Consider the following 22,583-nt stretch of genomic DNA (forward strand, 5'->3'; position numbering starts at 1 on the left):
GGAGCAGGCACCATTTGGAGGACAAAAAAACTAATCAGTACAGTCAAATCTTGTCTTCCAGAAGACCCATCTATATGTCATAAATACATCAAAGCCATCAATTTCATACCGGTACCAGTCCTAGAAGAGAAGGCCCTATGATTGATTCAATATGAGGTGTGTGTATTTGCGCCCAACTGGTGAAGGTGTGTGATGGTGTTTGCTGCAAGTAGAACTGCTTGACCAAAGGGGATGACCTTTTTTTCTGTGTCCCAAGTGGTAAACGTGAAAAACATGCTGTGGCACAGGTTTAATACTTCAGTTAGTGCCCATATTCTAGAAGGTTTCATTCAGCATTGGTGACAATTACTGAAATGGAGGGATTTAATGTAAGTTTCATTTACCCTTTGACTAATGCAAGCCCTTCTGAAGTCAAGTAAAATAACTGTCTAATGGATTTTCAAGATAAATTATGGGAGGGAGGGGGTGAAGGTAATTGTTGTAAAAGCAGGGGAAGCAGTTAATAAGCGTATGCTAAGTTTAAATTACACTTATCCTGGACTCGACACATAACACGAGGATCTAATTCCTCCATCCATCCATCATCCAATCCTACATATTCCCATGAGGAGCGTAGAAGCCCGGGGCTAGGGAGTTGGTCCCGACATTTAAGATGACAGTTACCAGTTTCACTCATTCCTGAGTGGCATTGCATGAGCAATCAACCCCAACCATCCCTTGGATATAAACCTTCACCGGTTCAATCCGATTGGAGTGCAATGATTACCCACTAAACCACCAGGCGCCAAACTTTGGTTATATGGTTACCACCCAGCGTAATAAATGTTTTCCTGGTGTACTGGAAACCATTTGGCTTGTCACTCAGTGTAGAGTCACCCACAGGCAGAAGGAAGAGGAAAGAATGAAGGAAAGAAAGAAGAGGGATTGTAAAGTTACCCGTAGGCAGAAGGACAAGGAAAGAATGAAGGAAAGGAAGACAGAAGAGGAAAGAAGGATGGAGAGGAAAGGGCAGACATCCGACAGCAGCACTACATCGAGTGAGTGGATGGTGAGCCCCCCCCCACCTACCACAAAAAAAAAAATCTCAGAAATAACCTACAATGAGTCACAGACCCAATTCATATATATATATATATATATATATATATATATATATATATATATATATATATATATATATATATATGTGTGTGTGTGTGTGTGTGTATATATATATATATATATATATATATATATATATATATATATATATATATATATATATATATATAAATAGGCTGGAGTACGTTTCTGAGTGGACTACTTAAGTGCTACCATTGATACTGCTTAGCGCTCCGCTCAGCAAAGTAAAGTACACAAGACTCCTAAGTCGAGGAAATCTGGATGAAAAGCAGTGCATAGCAAATTCTTGACAATAAAACAATGAATTATTTCAGACAGTGCATGACCAATCGAGATTTTGTTACTAATATTACAAATTGGAGGTACTATTATTTTGTGTGTGTCGAGTGCAGAGCGAAATTTGAAATCTTGGTAGTATTTTCCGTCATCCACTGTACATCGTTACCCTTTTGATTTATGCCGCCTGTAGTCGTTTCCCCGTCAAAACCCAGACAGTCTCGTGTGATGCATGTTTTAAGACGTTTTCCTGGTGTTTTGCATGTATGTACTTACTGAATGCATATGATAAATAATGGTTACCACGCGGCACAGCTAGTGCTGAATATAATAACAAAATTCGTCAGGAATCCCTTCACGACTTGACATCGGGGAGTCTTTCAGTTAGTCGTTTCCCCGTCAAAACTGGTTAGGTTAGGTAAGATTATGGTCGGTTCCTCACTCTTCATGCTTGCAAGAGGTTTCCCGGTAATTTTCTTCATATACTTAAATGTCTACATGATTATGGCAAAGAACTATTACCATGGAACACGGATATAACTGAATTTAGGACAATTGTGGATCGTTTGCATGACCTTGGATGGTCGTTTCCCCGTCAAAGACTGGTTTGGTTAAGTTATGGACGATACTCTTTAGATAGACTTTCTTGTTGTTTCCTGTTATTCTACACATGTATTCTAATTTGCCGTATGAATATCTTACCAGATTATTACCGTGAGGCACAGCTATAGCTAGGTTTTGGAAAAATTCATCAATAATTGCCTGCATAATATACAGTAACCTCAACGTGTCCCGCATTTCCCCATGAAAACATGGAAGGCTCCCCGCACAGTACGCCTGTTATACATCTACTCTACTGCAGTGAATGACTGCGATAAGGAATGGTTACCAAGCGGCACAGCTAGAGCTGAATATTAGGACAGCATTTATTGTGAATCGTTTTCACAGTCTAACCTCGCAAAGTCCCTTGGTAGGTCTTGACCTCGTCAAAACATGGGTCGGTTAGGTTATGATCTGTTCCCCGTATTGTATGCTTACAAAACATTTCCTGGTTATATAATATATAACCACTAATCTACTGAATAAACATAATGACTCATATCCATGGATACAGCTATAGCTGAATTTTAAGAAAATTATTCGCGAATCACTTGCATTACGTCGCACAGGATTATTGTGTGGTTAGTGTGACCTACTATTCTCTGATTATTTCTTTTGCAAAACAGCCACAACATTCGCAACAATACAATTCAAGCCTTCTTATATTTCATTGATAAATAAGTTGTAGATGAACAAGGATAAAGGGTCATAGGGGAAGTAGACACACGTAAGTTTGTTATTGTGATCGTAACGTACCGTAACTACGATCTTCAGCCGTGTCGTGTTACTATTTCTTAACGAAGAATCGATACATGTTTCTCATAACACTGTTTATGTTGGATTTGATGGACAAATACATGAAATGGATGTAAAATAAAGCTTATCAATATTTAGGGAAAGAAAGAATAGTAACCGTGCCACAACCGAGCTGGTAGACTCAGCCCACCAATTCTTTCTTCTATTTGACTATTATTACAGCCTCTCTCCCTTGTGGCAGTGAGTAAAATAATATTGTTATAATTTCTCCCTTCCTTTTAGTGACAAAGAGGGCACATAAAATTACCGTGGTTTAGTTTACATACTTTGATGTCGAAAATTAAATAATCTGGTGAAAAGTGGCAGTTTTTTCTTGGTTAGTAACACCGGGCGTTGTGGCCACAGAGTTATACATATAGAGTCGCCACCCTGGTTTGAAAGTGACGCAACCGGAAGTGGCTCAGCGGCCATATTGGGATGCCCAGTCTCACGCTCAATTCAAAACAGGTAAGATGTTCTCGCTTCTCTGTGAATTTTCTCATATAGTATTATTTTACTGTGCTACATTGATAAGCATTTCCGTATTAAATGTGTCGGTGAGCTATATATTATTCAATGACTGTTGTAAATGACACATAGGATGCCATTTATGAGGGAGATAAGAAGTAACGAAAGGTAAACAAAGTTGATAATTTCTTGTCCTTTATCTACTTTTTGTCTCTTTAATACTGATGATGGTCAATTAGTGTGTGAATTCTGTGATCACGTGATCTAGAGAAATGCGAAATTTATGGCAATATCTTCAAAATCACTTACGATTATATATGTTATTTTCAGAACATCGCCAAATGCCTCACTGCGCAGCCTGGAAGTGCCGTAGTCGCTCCGACAAGGGGCGAGGGAAAGAGGAAGGCAAATCTTTTCACAAGTAGGCTGATGTGTTTCCTTATTATCTACGTGATTTGATCAATATAAACCGATACTGTAATACTGCCATGTAGCCTATAGTTAGTTATAGTGTAATCAGGTACATTCAGCAAAAAAACAAAAGTTCTGTCACCTCTCCTGCTTTTCTCTTCATGAATTTGGATGATAAGTCTGTTGAATCCGGAGCAAATGAAGTTGATGGCACTGATCTCTGGCCAAATAAAATAATCAGTGTCATATACTGCAGATCCATAAGGCTGATTATCAAAACCTCATGGAGAGAGTAGCAGGAGAGGTGACAGGACTTTTGTTGCTGACCGTACAAGAGAGGTTGCGTCACTGAGAAAATTATTGATTTTCTAATAGCCTAACTATTAAGATACACTTGTGTGTGTGTGTGTGTGTGTGTAATTCACCGGGTCGGTCAGGATCACTTGATGGTCGTGATCGTCAGCTTTTACCCTCCCGGAAGGGAGCTGAGAGCTCATATAGTCCGATCTAAGGGCAAGGCTGTGACCTTCACACACGCACACACCCGTCCCCTTGCTCAAGGGGGACAGTAACCACCCACTTCGTCAGTGAAACTTTTCGCAACCTGAGCGAGGCGCGAACTCCCGTCCACCAGTTGGCAAGCGAGAGCGTTACCACTGCACCAGCGAGCGCGTGTGTGTGTGTGTGTGTGTGTGTGTGTGTGTATAATAACATTCAACTCTGTACAGGTTCCCAAAAGATCCCGAGAGCCGCAGAGCATGGGTGCACGCACTTCGAAGAGTCAACTTCAAGCCGACTTCTGCATCAGTCATCTGTGGAGATCACTTTGACGAGACTTGTTTTGATAGGACCGGCCAAACTACTCGTCTAAGAGTAGGCAGCATTCCTACTATTTTTGACTTTCCTGACCACTTACAGAAAGTAAGTTATTTTACAATTGCCAGTATTAATACTTAGTACAACCTATAGTGAATAAGTATGTAAATAAGAATATATTACTTATTGAGTTTTTTTTACTTATAGATAAATTCTGAGATGCATATACTTTTTTATTTTGAACAAAAACATTCATAATCATCAATCGGGCTGTTATTTTCATACATATCCGTGATAAATAAAGAATATTCATTTGAGAGAGAGAGAGAGAGAGAGAGAGAGAGAGAGAGAGAGAGGAGGGAGTAATATCTGCTTGCTTATTTCAACAATATAACGTCATGATTATATGTAAATCTTGAACTTCTATATGTTCACTTTTATTTTGCAGAAAACCAAGTTACGGAAACCTCCTGCTAAGAGAACTCTCCATCGAGCTCCTAACACCACATTTGAGAATCTACAGTCCTCTTTACTACCACCAGCAAACAAGGAAAATGCAACAGAGGCAGACTATGCAAGCGAGTCAAGAGACAACTTCACAACTAACACAGCTAAAAGAAATGTTGGTAAAGATCACACTTATCATGTTCCAAGCCCTCACCAACTGAAACGAAGGCTTGATATAATAGTGCAAGAAGTACAAACAACTAAGAAGAAGGTAAAAACTGTCCAACAAAAATGTCGACGACAAAAGAGAAAATTAGTTACATTAATGGATGTTGTGAAAAACCTTAAAGAGAATAGTATGATATCTGAAACCTGTGAAAATCTACTTGAATCTTCACTCTCAGGTGTGCCTCTCGAAATGCTGCAGAGAATACTAGACAGAAAACACACATAGCGAAGCCTACCACCCAGTTCTGAAGTCATTTGCTCTCACATTGCAGTTTTATTCTTCTAAGGCATATGATTATGTAAGAGATTCCTTTGGCCTTAGTCTTCCTCACCCTAGTACTTTAAGAAAATGGTATGGAAGAGTAGATGGGGCAGTAGGCTTTACTAAAGAAGCATTCGCTTCATTACATCGTAAAGTGCAAGCTACAAAATTAAAAGGAGAAGAAATTCTGTGTGCACTAACCATTGATGAGATGTCAATCAAAAAACATGTTGAGTGGAATGGAGAACAAATGGTTGGCTATGTAGATATGGGCACTGGCATCACGGATGATTCCTCTCCTGTGGCTACTGAAGCACTTGTTTTCATGGTTGTATGTGTAAATGGTTCATGGAAACTCCCTGTTGGCTACTTTTTAATTCACGGGCTGGCTGGATCTGAGCGAGCAAACCTCATTCGTCAATGTATTCACATGCTAGCAGATGTAGGGGTCAAGGTTATTTCTTTGACATGTGATGGACCATCCAGTCACATGACCATGTTAAAAGAACTAGGAGCCTCCATGAACCCTGAGAATTTAGACCCACGTTTTCCACATCCTTCATTACCTCAAGAAAGAGTTTATGTGCTGCTTGACGTTTGTCATATGCTCAAGCTTTTGCGCAACACTTTTGCTGTTTGTGGGTGCATGAAAGATGGATCAGGAAATAAAATAGAATGGAAATATATTCAAGCACTGCATCAACTTCAAGAAGAGGAGGGCCTTCATTTAGGAAATAAACTCAGGGATATCCATCTTTCATGGCACACTCAAAAGATGAAAGTAAAACTTGCTGCGCAAACACTGAGTTCTAGTGTAGCTGATGCATTAATCTTCTGTCGGGATTCATTACATCTCCCACAGTTTAAGGATTGTCAGGGTACGTTTAAATTTCTGCAAATGGCTGATAAACTTTTTGATGTACTGAACTCGAGAAACAAATTTGCTAGAGGAATGAAAGCAGCACTTCAACCTGAGACAGAAGTAGTTTCAATGTCATTCTTAGATCAAGCATTTGCTTATCTAATGACTATCACTAATTCTGATGACATCCTCATGTACAAAACTTCTAGAAAGACACCTTTCATTGGTTTTTTGGCTGCCATTAAGAGTGTTCAGGCACTTTATAAACAGTTTGTAGGTGTAAATAAGCCACTCCAGTACTTTCTAACTTATAAGCTGTCACAGGATCACTTAGAACTCTTTTTCTGTGCAATTCGAGCATCTGGTGGCTTTCGAAATAACCCTTCTGCGTTAAACCTCATGGCAGCATACAAGAGACTCCTTCTGAGGCATGAAATAAAAACGTCAAACGGGAATGTCTCTGCACAAGACCTCACTGAAGTGCTCACATCTGCAACATCTAGCAGTGTCATGAAGAAAGCTTTAGAGGATAAAACTGAAGATATTATGATGGCAAGAAGATATGATATCATTCCTCGTAGTCCTGCCCAAGAAGATCATGATTATGTAGACTGTCCAAACTTTACAGATGTGTCAGATTATAAGGAAGCTGCAGTAGGCTACATTGCCGGATATGCAGTTAAAATGGTAAAGAGAAATATTTCATGTCCAGACTGCTTGTCTGCACTTACAGCAACAGAAATTAAGAACAATGATAAAAGTTGTGCATTGATACTGGTTAAGGACAAAGGCGGCTTGATAAAGCCCTCTATGAGTGCTGTGTCTGTCTGCAGATCCACAGAGAAAATATTTCAGAAAATGTTGAAAAGTCATGACAAAGAGCTACGTAACATTCCCAGAATTTCCTCTCTAGTTGCATATTCTGTATTGAAAGAGACTGGTAGCACTGCATTTAAAACACATAATTCCCATATGTTTGAATGTTCACCTGATAATAATCACATTTTTTCTCTTATTAAAGCAGTGGTGCTTGCATATTGCAAGATACGTTTGCATCATCTTGCAAAAGCAACCACTGCTAAAATAAGAGGCTGTTATGCTAGGAAAACACTAACTAAGTTAGTATTATTTAAGAACCAGTAAGTGAGGGCACTCACCATCCACTCAATTAATGTAATGCTATTAATAAATTGGTATATGTTCGCTTCTAATCGTTGATTTTTGTGTATCCAAAGTAAAATGGTGCGTAGAGACAAGGTAAGGGGACCGGGAATAACTTTTCTTCTCACTTCATTCAGAGCGCAATAGTAATGGAGAAAAGGCTTAAAATAGCTAAAGTAATTATATTGATAACTGCTCTATCTATTTACATCAGGATATAATGCAAAAAACACTCGGGAAAGGTTAGTATTTGTGAATTATGATGAGCTGTACGGAAAGGTCGGGACTCGGTAGAGTGGGCATCCTAAGATGGCCGCCGCGCCGGGCCCGCTGGCTTCACTTATCGCCCATACCACAACACAGGGACGCGCGCTCTATATGTATAACTCTGTGGTTGTGGCCCTCACTTCCCACATGATAAAGATATTCGAGAAAATATTAAGGGACAAGATCATCATGTATTTGAAGAGCGATGATGTCCTGACAAATGCTCAGCATGGGAACCAGCCTATTCACCCTCAACAGTAAACACACCACTTGCGACTCAAGCCAGTCTTCACTTCATTTCTGGTAAGGATTTTTGGTGTTGCAACTCTTTATAACGGTTGTAATGTCTGTTCATGTACATGTTTATTGTGTTATGATGTTTTAGCACTTGTAAACACTCTTCATTTAATTTTGGGTAGGGCTTGTTTCGTGTTATAGTTCTCGCTGTTGGCGTTGTGGTGCTTTCTGATAGAGTAAGTACGTGTCCCACCGGAACGCTCCTTTATTTTTCCCGTTGATTCAAACTTCACACTTCGACGTTTCACATTTCGCGCTGTTTTGAAGGAACATCCAAGCAGCGAAAAACGAGGAACCACTATACTGTATACATTGGGGGAGGCGGTGGCTGAATCGGTAGCTAGGCGGCCCGCAGTCCTAATGGACCCAGGATCGAATCCCGGCTGGGGCAGGGAATAGTTTAAGGATTTAAATTTCCTAAAAAGCAGACTTTCCTGATCTACCAGATGACCCGCCGGCATGTCGTAAAAGTACCCCCGCTAATACCAGTACATCAGTCCTGTATGAGACAACCCTAGCATGTATTCAGTATGGACGGTGGGTGTTAGCGCCGAAGTGGTGACATGTGGAGGTGTAGGAGGACTATTGGGCCTTGGGATTGGTGACTGCCCCCAAGAAATAGGCCCTGAGCCTTTGCCCAGTGCCGGACACGTAATATATATATATATATATATAGATAGATAGATATATATATATAGATAGATAGATAGATAATGTCACAGCCCTAATAGAGAGAGAGATGATTTTCATTTACTTATTTTTTGTTTCAAAATGCCGTTAGTTATATAAATGCATGATTTTTTTTTTCTCAGTAACCCAATTCTCATTTAAGAAGAGGTCTATAACATGTTCATTAATTGAGAAAATGAAAAGAATAATCCAGATCACTTCATTTATATACAGGTAGTATTGAGATCTATATACAGTATGTACTCTGAAAACTTTTGTGTAAAGGTATAAATAAACAGGACCGTGCGCAGGATTTTTTAATGGGTTGAAAAATTATTTTTTTAATGACAGTTTATTCACTTTATTTCATTCATTCATTTATTCATTATCTAATCATGTGTTGCCCCATGAGGAGCGTAGGAGCTCGGGGCTAGGCAAGTTGGTCCTGACATTTAAGACAAGTGACCAGCCTCACTCATCCCAGAGTGGCATTACGTGAGCAATAAACCAAAACCATCCCTTGGATGTAAACCTTCAAAGGCTCAATGCGACTGGAGTGCCTTAATTACCCACTAAGTAAGCAACGCAATAAGGTAAACTTAGGCACTCCGACTGACTACAGGACTGAAAGGGTACAAACTCAGCGTAATTTACATACTGAACTTTACAGAACCTTAGAAGTGAAAGCAATGTGGATATGAATAAACAGAACATCTTGGAAGTTAGGGCAATTCAGAGAGGGTGAGTCTCAGTTATAAATATGGGAGGTGTTTCAGAATATCACACCTTTTTCCTAACAACTAACACTAAACTGCTTTGCATATAACAAAGGAAGGTTATTATATCAGTACAATTTTTATGCAGTTTACTGAGGAATTAATATTTACCAACGGTTTACTAGCACAACAGGTCAAAACATGTGTTATGCAAGGAATTACAAAATTTCATTTATCTTCAGCTATGATGTCTTGGTCTGTTCTTGTTACCTCCAGATTTTTTATTCAGAATACAAAAGAGCTCATGTTCATGGAGTTTACAAAGGATACACGTAACTCCTCCTATGCAAAAAGCTCTCTCCTTCGCTAAATTAAAGCAGCCAGAGGTGGCAAGTACATAAATAAAAGACTTCTTCAGGCTATTGGAGATAACCTTTGAGTTCTAAACTCTTTTCCGAGTTAGATTTTTTAAGTTGGGAATATATGCCATCTGAGACACTAAATAGTGGATTCTGGGATAAAATCTTGCAAACCTAACCAGTAATAATCAAAAGGGTTGGAGTCGTACTTCTAAAGTATTGTACACCAGTAATCGTGACTGGATAACTAGATGATAACTGACGGAATTCTGATACAACTGATGCCTCTGTAGTGTCAGCTTATATTCGGCAGCACTAACTGGACTGCACTCTCATCTACGTAAGAGACTTTTATAGTACTTTTTCCTCAGTACTATTGCCTATTTCGCACAGGACATCTCACCATCCTCTTGAATGCCACTGGTGCAAACAATGTATATACTGTATCATGATGATTCCTACGTCAACGACAATATGGTTTTGTGTTTCAGTAGTCTTTCAGGACCATCCATTTATTCTCTTCGGTAACAAACCATTCCAGGACCTTCGTGAAACTTCTTAATTCGTTTTCCTATATTTTGTTGAACGTTTTTAACTTTTTCTATTACTTTTCTGTCTCTTAACATTCCTAACAGGATTAAATTAATTGAACGAGTTGCGCTTTTAGTATTTTATTTCGAATTTTTCATTCTTCTCAAATGGGGGTGAACCCCCCCCCCGTGTGCACAGCCCTGTAAATAACAGGTGTGCCCCCCCCCTCTCTCTCTCTCTCTCTCTCTCTCTCTCTCTCTCTCATCATTAAAGTGTGTGTGTGTGCACAAACCACCGTGTCCGCACGAATATCAACCCTTACTGACAAATGCAGTGTCACACGAACAAGGAGTTATAAATGAATGCAGTTAGTCTGGGTGACGGCCATACATAATAAATTTGTGCACTCGATTACCTCACCATGCAGAGGTATATGAATAAATAACTAATACTCAGAATGACATTACAATACGCATTTATTTTTTTATTATTATTATTATTATTATTATTAAGAACCTCACATTCTGTGGAGTTCTTATTGATATTTTTATGGAGGGGGGGATCTAATGTAGAAGGCTTTCATTCCAAGACCGTTCGAGATAGACACTTGACATTTTCAGGAGTGATGTATCTTGGTTACAGGCTTCTTTTGGCAAAAAGAAAAAAAAAATCTAGCGCTAACGCCGCAGTAGCGCCGTCTATTATTTTTTATTACTTTTGCTCTCCTGTACAGCACAAACTACTGAATCGATTGCTTTGCAAATATTACAGTATTTAGTCGTCAACATGTGCTAGTGCACCTTGGTGTTGATATTGAGATCCAGCTAATACGTTTTTAGATGCAGAGGAAAGTTAAAATGGCCGCCTCATGCCTGAAAGTGCTAATTCGGAAAGAATTTGGTCGATTTTGACCAAACTCGATGGAAATGTAGAGAGTCATTAGTGAACATGATGTACATAATATGAATGACCTTAGCCGTGACCTCAAGGCCACAGGTCAAAATCTGTAACAAATTTTGAGTCATACCAAATGTCCCTTAATATTAGGTCTACAATGATAACAACAGTATTGGAATGTGGAGTTCTTTGAATATTGCTTCAGTAATTACAGATTTTTAGCTATGGTCATGATGATGATGATGATTATTTTCATTATTATTGCTTATTTTTGCTCAGCTCATTATTATTACTTTTATTATTATTATTACTGCTTCTCTTTGTTCAATTCCTTATCACTCTTAGGCTCCTATGACTCATTCTTAGGTGAAAAAAATTGTCTGCCATTTGGTGGAATACATCAGATTTGTCCCAACCATAAGAGGATTGATGGTAATGAAATTATCCGTCCCAGGCTCCTGTACTTAATCTTGACTGAATAAAATCGTCTTCAGTTTGAGGAACTAAAATACTATTATAGAGTTACCAACGGTGAGAGGATAAAATTAATGGAAGTGAATTCTCCACCACAAAACACATGAATTCAATTAAAAATAAAAAGGAACGCCATAACAACACGCTTTATTATTCGCATTAGTCATCTTTACCCAATCTCTTAAAGATAGGTCGGTCGTTTATGTTTCATACATATAATTATACATTTGATAAAGTGAATGCAAGTATAGCGGTGGCAGAGTACCAAAAAACATTGTAACAATGTCAAGGCACTGGAAACACACAGAATCCCATCCCCACATCTTGGTTCTAATAATCTTACGCACTGCACGGCTGAGAAATAGCAGTACCATACTAATAGCATTTATTCTTTTTTAGTGCACTTATACTTAAACAATTGTAACATCATAATGGCCCTCAGTGTAGAAAAAAAAAAAAAAAAAAAGGACGGGTGTGGTTACATGCATTTCCTCTCTCAATCTTGTTGCTGTGCCATCCCTACATCATCATACATTTTGTAAATGGATTTTTATACTTCTTCCGTTGATTTTTTTTTTTTTTTTTCCAAAACTTCTGTTACAAAATTACAAGAGTTTTTGTAAGTTACTTAAACTGGAAGAACGTGCTAGCGGTATAGGGGTTAATGATGGTTGTGGCCAACTCTTTCTCCTTAGAAAAATCTCTCTGAACGATATAAAATTGTCTTGGGGAAATAATAAGGAGCATCCAGAGAGTGCAACACCCGCGCTTTGAAATCGGTACAAGACTGAAGTTTTGACTTGCCTTGTGACCCTTGACAGATTGTTCTCAAAACAGAATCAGGTCCTTCTTGGGTGACCCTAAGTCCTTTCACCAAACGTGATCCTAATCAGTTTTAAGTTCAAAGGTTGACAAGTTTACCTTGTCCTATAACCTTCATTCTTAATCCAGTGTTCTCAAAACTTAATCGCTTTACCCATTCTTGACCTTTTGCCCTTCTGCCAATTTCTATTAGATCGGATGAAAACTATAAAAGTTTTTATGCCAGTATCTGTCAATGATAATACCCAATGGACATTAAATCCCTTCTTCCTGATATCTAAGATAGCTGTATCATCCGAAAGCTAGGCCGTTCTAAGTAGGAGGAAGAAAGAAGAATGCGGAGAAATTGGCTTTTTGTTTATTATATTTTAGCGTTTTGACGTTATGTTTGATGACCACCCCCCACGTGAAGGAGTGGGGGGGAGGGTCCTGGCTAAGGCTTGTATGCGGGGGGGGGGGCTGCGGGTCCTGGCTAAGGCTTGTATGAGCGATTATGATTTCTAACCCAGGAATACGAAAAACTGCGTACCGGTAGAGGTTACCCTGACCACCCTTCTGGCATGATGGTACCCTCTATGACCACATCCTACAGGGAGGACGACGCCAAAGCCTGTATGTAAATTTTGCATAACGGTAGTGCTTCACCCAAACCAGAGTTTATGGAGGATGAAACTTCTGAGGTAGCCCCCTCCACTTCCTCCACAATAGTCATATCATTCCCTATACAGTACTGCATTGTCGGGTGCTGCAGTTAAAGATGACCACTGTCTTGATCCTCTAACCCTTAATTAATCCCTATTTTTGCCTTCACTGTCCATTTTCTTGTGTTCTTTTATCTGCTTATAGTAGTTTTGCCTGTTTTTCATTGCAATATTTTTCCTCATTCTCACCATTTTTGCTTCCCCCCCCTCTCTCTCTCTCTCTCTCTCTCTCTCTCTCTCTCTCTCACCTGGCTCGCTGTAGTAACGTCCCTTGAAGCGAGAAGCCATGTAAGGTGTGGCTTTGGGTTGCCTCCGTCCACCACACAGTCCAGGGTAAGCTTGTGGCCCTCTCGTGTAGTCAGCCTCGCTTCCACCGCTAATGTGGCACCACCGTACACCAAGTACGGATGCTCGGGCCGGACTGTTGCGCGAGAGAAGAAAATAACGGTAAATTAAACACTCGGACAGAAATTCCGACCATTTATGCCTAAGTACTTCATGTGTTTTTAGGTTTGCTGTGGCCCCGTAAACCTGGTTAGGAAGCTTGTGGGAAGGGGGGACGAACTGCGGGGTCAGAAGAGAGACAACACTTAACACATTAGGTCGCATTCTAACTGCCTTGTTACTAAAACTGACTTGTAATCCAGACGGTCATATTTTGTTGAACACCTTTCATTGTTATATATGATCAACCTACGTCCCACGTTACAGGTGTGGTCAACAACGGTACAGGAAAGTCATGTATATTCTGCCATCACATGCTTCAATACGTATCGTAAAAAACTGGGGGCTGGCCCACAACTTCTCGGTCATTTAATAATATGGCCCATGTGGCTTTTGAGATTTCGTTATACCTCTTCTTTTGCGATTTTTACTGCACATTAAACTCCAATAACCTCTTGTATGTTACTGATACAAATTAATTAGACATTAAAAAATATCTGAATGACATACAAGAGAATGATAAGATGTAATGTGAAAAAATACATTGGTAAGGAAGGGTTGCTACAAGACTTCTTATGCTGTCTAGAAAATGGCTCTCTGATGGTAATTTTAACCTCATGTACCAGGAGACGTTATATAAAATCCCTTCGTACGACTACCAAAGGTAATTCCTTTTAGGTAACCACCGTTTTAACTGATTCAGATCGTAATAACATAACAAGAATTAGCAGAAACAAGATATCATAGGGCAGAATGCATCAATAATTTTATTTTTGCAGCTGTTAAAGAGACATGGGTGAACATTGTGAGAGAATGTTTAACCACTGTATTGAGATGTGGTCTTTTGTATTCTGTTATTGTAATCAACTACCAGTGATATAAACCCATTGACTGTGGCGAGACTATCTTTTGAACCGCTCCAGTTCCATGACGTATTCTTTACTTCATCCATGCTGTCTCCAGAAGCTTTTATTCAGGTTAAGAGTTAACTCCTACGAGTAATTCATATTATTCCTAAGCGTCATTCAGGGGAAAGTAAATACCTGACACGACGGCTCGGGGGGTATACCAAGGGGAGAGATGTAGTTAAAACTCTGAAGGAAATGTTAATCATTTGAGTCAGAGCTGACCAAAAGAGATGGGGAAGGTTGAAGGAGAGCATAGGAGCGCGGAAGGAGTAAGGGGAGTGGGGATGAAGGGAGGACAGAAGGTGAAACAGTAAGGGAAAGCGTTAAAAAGAGATTGTATGTGGAATAAATGAATAAATAATGATATATATATATATATATATATATATATATATATATATATATATATATATATATATATATATATATGCTGCTTTCCCCCAAAAATGGACGGTAGCCGAGACAGGACAACACACTCCCAATTAACTCACACACACACACACACACACACACACACACACACACACACACACACACACACACACACACACACACACACACATACACACACACACACACACACACACACATTAACTCTTATCTTAGCCCCAGGGGGAGAAGGGACAGATCCTGACCGCACCTCACTACATGAGGGTCAACCGCGCAGTGCAATCAGTGACATTCGCAGCAGGACCCGACAGCAGGGCTGGTTTACCTCTGCCTTATCATCATTGACCCATCACTGCACCTGACCTGATTACCTGATCAGACCAAATGAAGGAGAATATACCCTTAAGGCTGCATCACCATTTCATCATACACAATTTATCTCGCGTCATCTGTAACATGCGCAGCCGCTCTTCCTTGTTCTACAAATATCCCTCTCGCATCTAACACTCTCTTCAGTGTCCATTCATCCTGTTCATGGTCTTCATTTCAACATTACACCCTTCACATCCAATCCAGTTATCTTTTTCACCAATCGCTCTTCATCCATTCTCTCCATATGCCCAAACCATCACAACACTCTGCTGAGCTTGATTAAACATCTCCCGCATAACTCCAGTTCTCCTTCGCACTTCATCTTTTTTCAATCGATCCATACGCGTTACTCCACACATACTCCTCAGACACCTCATCGCCATTACATTCAAACACTTCCTCTCTGCTACATACTGTTACATAGCCTATGATTTCATCATCCTTTGTATAATTCTACATACAGTATGCTGCATATTTGATCACGATTCGCCTCATGGCTTCCATAGTGACCAAGCTTCCGTGTTCTACCTCGCTCCCCCCTTCTCCTCCCTTATAGTAGAGTAAGTCGTTCTTTCTGTTGTTCAGAGCAGGAGTGTCAACTCTTTGTCCCCTATGGCTTCATTTGCGCGTCCTTCTTACAAGTTGTATCAAGCTCTGCCGGCCCCTATATAATGAGTTCAGTCTCTGCATTAATTGCCACTTAGATCTACTCCTCATTTTGTTCACATCTCTGTCCTCCCCTGTACAGTTGTTATTATTTTTGTGAGTGCTCAGGAAGTCTCCAACCATCTAGCTGCTGTGTAATTTGAGCATAAGTGTTATTACATTTATTCTTGTACTGTATAGCATGTGTTAATTCGTGGGCCTGGTGAGGTTTTTGTGATTCATGTGGAGTTTTTGATGTCAGCCATTAATAATAATATTTTGTATCTGTAATAATATATCTTGCATTGACTGAGCATATCCGGTTTTCTCTTTTTATCAGGGCTGACTTAGATAAATTTACTCTTGCTAATTTCGTGTTAATAGAGACTATTGCAGTTAACCATATATTTAACCTGTTTTTTGCCATTACATTATCCTTATGAGTCCTGAATGTTTTGTTGTTAGTTTGAGCATTAAACTTTAACTTGTAATTTTACCTAACTCTTTTGTTTTGAACCTGGAACTTTGCTGGACAGTAGTGATTTTAGTATTCTCACTTGAAGTGTTCATTATCTCTCTCTGTTCTGTAACATAAATTTGGCGACCTCTTATCAGGATATTCAGGATATTATCATAAGGATATTGCTTGATATTTTGTGACTGTGATTTATTCATGATGTCTACTATTACTACTCTTGATGAAGCCAAAGATTTTTTGTCAAATGTGCAAACAGTGTGTGATGTAGAAAACAGAACAAAGAATGAACTTAAGCTTGTTGCTCAACAATTGGGAATTGCTGTTCACTCTCATCATTCTAAAGATCATATTGTTGGCATGATTAATAAAAGCTTGTTTGATGTAACTCCTCCAGATGAGCAAACGCAGATTGAAATAGCTAAGTTACAGTTAGCCCTGCAGGAGGCTCGTGCTAAGAAGGCTGAATTTCAGGCTCGTATTCAGGAGGCACAAATTGAACTTGCTAGGATTCAGGCAGACCATGAGTATCGCATGAAACAAGGTGGAACTGGATCATCTAGCTCTGATGATTTTGATGTGGCTAAAAATGTTAAACTTGTCCCTCCTTTTAATGAATCTGATTTAACAAAGTATTTTCAGTTGTTTGAGAGGGTAGCTACAGGTTTTAATTGGCCCAAAAAGTATTGGCCAGTACTCCTTCAAACTGTTCTCAACGGTAAAGCTCAAGTAACTTATGCATCTATGCCTCAGGATCAATCTGATAATTATGATGTAGTTAAGAGCTTGATTCTTAAGGCCTATGAGCTTGTTCCTGAAGATAATAGAGTAAAATTTAGGACAACTTATAAGCAAGATAAGCAATCCTATGTTGAGTATGCAAATATCAAAGAAGATCTGTTAGAGCAGTGGTTAAATTCTAAGAATGTAAATTCTGATTTTGATAAATTTAAGCAGATGATTTTGCTGGAGGACTTCAAAAGGTGTATTAATAATGATGTAAGCCTATATCTTGATGAGAAAAGAATAGATAATTTGTCTGATGCTGCAGTTTTAGCTGATGAATATGTTCTCACTCACAAGAGATATTCTAAAGAAAAATGGAAAGCTGAGAGTAAGTACGTTGCCTCTACTCAGAGTACAGGTAACAGGAAAGAGAATAAAGATGATGTTTCTCAGGAAGTAATTACCAGCTCCACCTCTAGATTTCAGAAACGTAAATGTACTTATTGTAGTAAGCTTGGTCATACTACAGAGAAATGTTTCAGGAAACAGCGTGATGTGAACAAAAAGGAGTCTTTAAATATTCAGTCAATTGGTCTAGTGTCCACCCTTGAGAGTTCCCAGAATTCTTTAACCGAGTTAACTGAACCTGCTTTGAGGGGTAAATTAAATTCTCATGATGAAGCTCCTCTTTTGAGCAGTAACATGGGTGACACTCTCAAGAGTTCATGTGCTAATTTCCTGTCTGATGGTTTTGTCAGTCCTCTGGACAGTAATAACAGGAAATCAGTTAAAATATATCGTGATACAGGTGCTTGCCAATCCCTTATACTGACCAGTGTTCTAGGCTCTAATGTTAATTCCTCTGATGAAACTGTAATCTTACAAGGTGTAGGGAATAATTACTTCTCTGTCCCTCTGTGCAGAGTGAATTTAGAGTCTGGTTTTGTTAATGGTTCCGTTATTAGTGGGTTGGTTGAGACACTCCCAATGTCAGGTGTAACTTTCTTACTTGGCAATGATATTGATGGAAGTCAAGTGTGTCCAGCTCCTCAGTTGTCTAGTGAACCAGTGACTGCGACCCAGGATTGTGATATCTCTGACGTGTTCTCTGCATGTGCTGTCACTAGGGCTAAGTCTAAAGTTACTGGTGACTTAGAGGATAATGATGATGATGATGTTATCCTAGCTGACACTTTTCTTGCTGATTTGGACCACTCACCAGGTGAGGCAGTACCCCGTAGTGTTGATAATTTGTCTCGTCAAGAGTTGGTTGAGTTGCAGGTTGCTGACCCTGAGTTGAGAGGTCTAGCTAACTCTGCTTGCAGTGAGGAAGAGTCAGCTGGTGCTTCTACTTGTTATTATATAAAGTCAGGAGTATTTATGAGGAAGTTGAGACCCCCAACAGCATTAGCCGACTGTGAATGGGAGGTTGTACATCAAGTTGTCATCCCTCGTGATTGTAGGCAGGATATCATTAGAGTGGCTCATGATTCCAGTTTGGCAGGACACCTTGGAGTGAGGAAGACTGTGGCACGCATTTTGAAACACTTCTACTGGCCAGGTATCTTCAGAGATGTTTCCTGGTATTGTAAGTCTTGTCACACCTGTCAAGTTGTGGGGAAGTGTAATCAGACCGAAAAGGTTGCACCTCTAGTTCCCATTCCTCCTTTTGAGGCGCCATTCACCCGTGTGTTGGTTGATATTGTGGGCCCTCTTCCTAAGACTTCTTCAGGATTTTCTTATGTGTTGACCCTGATTGATATGGCTACTCGTAATCCTGAAGCCATTCCACTTAGAAATATCTCAGCAAAGAACGTGGTTAAAGAAATGCTAGGGTTCTTCAAAACGTTTGGTCTGCCCAAGGAGGTACAGTCAGACCGGGGAAGTAATTTCATTTCAAATGTTTTCAAGCAGTCTCTGAAAGAGTTGGGCATCACCCAGATCACGTCTTCAGCTTACCATCCCCAGACCCAAGGAGCGTTGGAGAGATATCATCAAACACTCAAATCGATGCTCAAGAAATACTGTTTGGAACATCAGAAAGACTGAGATAAAGGTCTTCCATTCATTGTATTTGCCGCAAGAGAATCTCCAAATGAATCACTGGGCTTCTCACCCTTTGAACTACTGTTTGGCCATGAAGTAAGAGGACCCCTTAAGCTACTCAAGGAATGCTGGCTGTCGGAGGAAGATGACGTCAACCTGCTGGAGTATGTGATGAAGTTCAAAGAACGGTTGTCCACTGCTTTACAGCTCGTGAGAGAGAATTTAGGAGCTGCTCAGGAGAAGATGAAGACTTGGTATGATAAGAAGTCCAGGTTACGCCACTTTCAGCCAGGAGATCAGGTTTTGATTCTGCCACCAGTGCATGGGCAACCTCTTCAAGCCAAGTTTAGTGGTCCTTATTTCGTGGAGAAGAAACTCAGTGATGTCAACTATGTCATCGCCACACCAGATCGTAGAAAGAACAAGCAACTTTATCACACATGCTAAAGTTATATCACAGGCGGGACGAAAATAACCCAGTCTGCACTGTAGCTGTTCCACTCGAGTCTCCAAGTGAAGTTCTCCCATGCAGCATGAGCCTGAGTGATAGTTTGGGGAAGAATCCTGATATCATGAATGATCTCCAGACTAAGCTTTCTCATCTAGCTCCTGAGGAAAGGCAGGAGTTTTCGGCATTACTGCAGGAGTACCCGCAAGTGTTCCGTGCCACTCCAGGAAGAACCACTGTGTTGATGCATGATGTCGATGTTGGAGACTCAAAGCCAATTAAACTGCCTCCTTACCGTGTGAACCCAGTGAAAGTTCCTCTCATCAAGAAGGAGCTTGGCTACCTGTTGGACTACAAGATGATTGAGCCCTGTCAGAGCGAGTGGAGTTCTCCTGTCACTCTAGTCCCTAAGCCAGGTGGGTCACAGCGGCTTTGCATCGACTACAGACGTGTTAATCAGATAACCAAAACAGACACTTACCCTCTCCCTCGTGTGGAAGATTGCATAGACAAGATCGGAAAGGCTAGGTACATAAGTAAGTTTGATTTGTTAAAGGGATACTGGCAAGTACCTATGACTGAACGTGCTAGGGAGATCTCATGTTTTGTAACACTAGGAAAGACTTTTGCATGTTCTGTAATGCCATATGGTATGAGGAATACACCAGCCACATTTCAGAAGCTCATGAATGTTGTAACAGAGGGTTTGGCAGGGTGTGTTGTTTATATTGATGATGTATTAATCTTCAGTGACAACTGGAAAGATCACCTATGTCATGTCAGTAAATTTCTTGAGCGTTTGGTTCAGGCTAATCTTGTAGCTAATTTATCAAAGTGTGAGTTTGGTCAAGCTAAAGTTCAGTACCTTGGGTACGTAATTGGTGATGGACACGTTGCACCACCAGCTGCTAAGATTCAGGATATAAGTGATCTTCCCAGACATAAATGTAGGAATGGTAGGTTATTACAGGAGATTTGTTTTTAACTTTTCAATTCTTGTATCACCACTTACAGACCTACTGAAAAAGGGAGTTAAATTTGTCTGGACCGATAACTGTGAATCCTCTTTCAGCAAACTTAAAGCTATCCTATTAAGTCAGCCAGTGCTCGCTACTCCAAATTTTGCTAAGCCTTTTAAGATGGCTGTTGACCCAAGTGATACGGAAGCTGGGGCTGTTTTGCTGCAAGATGATGATCAGGGTATTGAACACCCTGTATCTTATTACAGTAAGAAGTTCACTCCACCTCAAAAGAACTACTAAACTATTGAGAAAGAGCTTTTGGCCTTGATTTTGGGTACAGCATTTTTCATTTTATTTGTGTTCTGGTTTTGACCCCATAGTCATTTATACCGATCATAACCCACTGACATTCCTCAGTAAGTTTAAAGATAAAAATCAGAGATTGACAAGATGGAGTCTACTTCTTCAGGAGTATTCATTAGACATACAACATGTCAAGGGGAAAAAAAATGTTATTTGCAGATTGCTTATCTAGACTTTAGACAGATTGTTTTAGAGTAATAAGAAATTTCCTTTGTAATTTTTTTTTTCTTTTTGTGGGGAGGTGTTACAGAGCCTATGAGTTCATCATCCTTTGTATAATTCTACGTACAGTATGCTGCATGTTTGATCACGATTCGCCTCGTGGCTTCCATAGTGACCAAGCTTCCATGTTCTACCTCACTCCACCCTTCTCCTCCCTTATAGTAGAGTAAGTCGTTTTTTCTGTTGTTCAGAGCAGGAGTGTCAACTCTTTGTTCCCTATGGCTTCATTTGCGCATCCTTCTTACAAGTTGTATCAAGCTCTGCCGGCCCCTATATAATGAGTTCAGTCTCTGCATTAATTGCCACTTAGATCTACTCCCCATTTTGTTCACATCTCTGTCCTTCCCTGTACAGTTGTTATTATTTTTGTGAGTGCTCAGGAAGTCTCCAACCATCTAGCTGCTGTGTAATTTGAGTATAAGTGTTATTACATTTTTTCTTGTACTGTATAGCATGAGGTGTTAATTCGTGGGCCTGGTGAGGTTTTTGTGATTCATGTGGAGTTTTTGATGTCAGCCATTAATAATAATATTTTGTATCTGTAATAATATATCTTGCATTAACTGAGCATTATCCGGTTTTCTCATTTTATCAGGGCTGACTTAGATAAATTTACTTTTGCTAATTTCGTGTTAATAGAGGCTATTGCAGTTAACCATATATTTAACCTGTTTTTTGCCATTAAATTATCCTTATGAGTCCTGAATGTTAGGTGTTAGTTTGAGCATTAAACTTTAACTTGTAATTTTACCTAACTCTTTTGTTTTGAACCTGGAACTTTGCGGGACAGTAGTGATTTTAGTATTCTCACTTGAAGTGTTCATTATCTCTCTCTGTTCCGTAACAATACTTACATACATATATATATATATATATATATATATATATATATATATATATGTATATATATATATATATATATATATGTCCTGTGCGAGCGATTTTGCTGGAAGGATGCTAGGCATACCGCCCTTTGCCTGTCGGCTCATAGTCGCAAAGCTTATAGGTCCCTTCCCAGGGGTTCCCTTCTTTATTAAATTTTGAAAATGCCCAATTCCTTCTATATTGAAGACATTGGGAGCTAATGGGTTAAAGAGACTACATGCTTAGGGTTTCATTCACTCGGGACATCGTGGAGAAATCATATTGCATCACTTGTAAAATCTGCTTCCAAGAGATTGGGTGTGCTAAGCCGACTCCATACCTTCTTTACCCATGCACAGTTGTTGACTTTATACATGGATTTTATTCGCCCCTGTGTAAAGTACAACTCTTATGTGTGAGAAGGCTTCTCAAACACAGCTCTTCTCAATAGGATGGAATCAAAGGCTTTTCGCCTCATTAACTCTCCTCCTCTTAAGGGGCTATCACACGGCACTTCATATGAGGTTTGCCGAGGAT

At 39.7% G+C, this 22,583-nt stretch overlaps 1 protein-coding gene across 1 annotated transcript in view; it reads right to left on the bottom strand.

Annotated features, from left to right (window-relative positions):
• The window catches only part of LOC145391441 (kin of IRRE-like protein 3), a 184,352-nt gene that overhangs the window by 90,061 nt on the left and 71,708 nt on the right, over positions 1–22,583 (bottom strand). Inside the window, exon 3 of the mRNA XM_080266054.1 lies at positions 13,430–13,602. Within this exon, the coding sequence (XP_080122180.1) occupies positions 13,430–13,602 (173 nt within the window). The remainder of the gene's footprint in view (positions 1–13,429; positions 13,603–22,583) is intronic.

Source organism: Coenobita brevimanus, chromosome 18 (genome assembly GCF_032717465.1).
Source record: "Coenobita brevimanus isolate Jiangsu-jjx chromosome 18, ASM3271746v2, whole genome shotgun sequence".
Classification (NCBI taxonomy): Eukaryota; Metazoa; Arthropoda; class Malacostraca; order Decapoda; family Coenobitidae; genus Coenobita; species Coenobita brevimanus.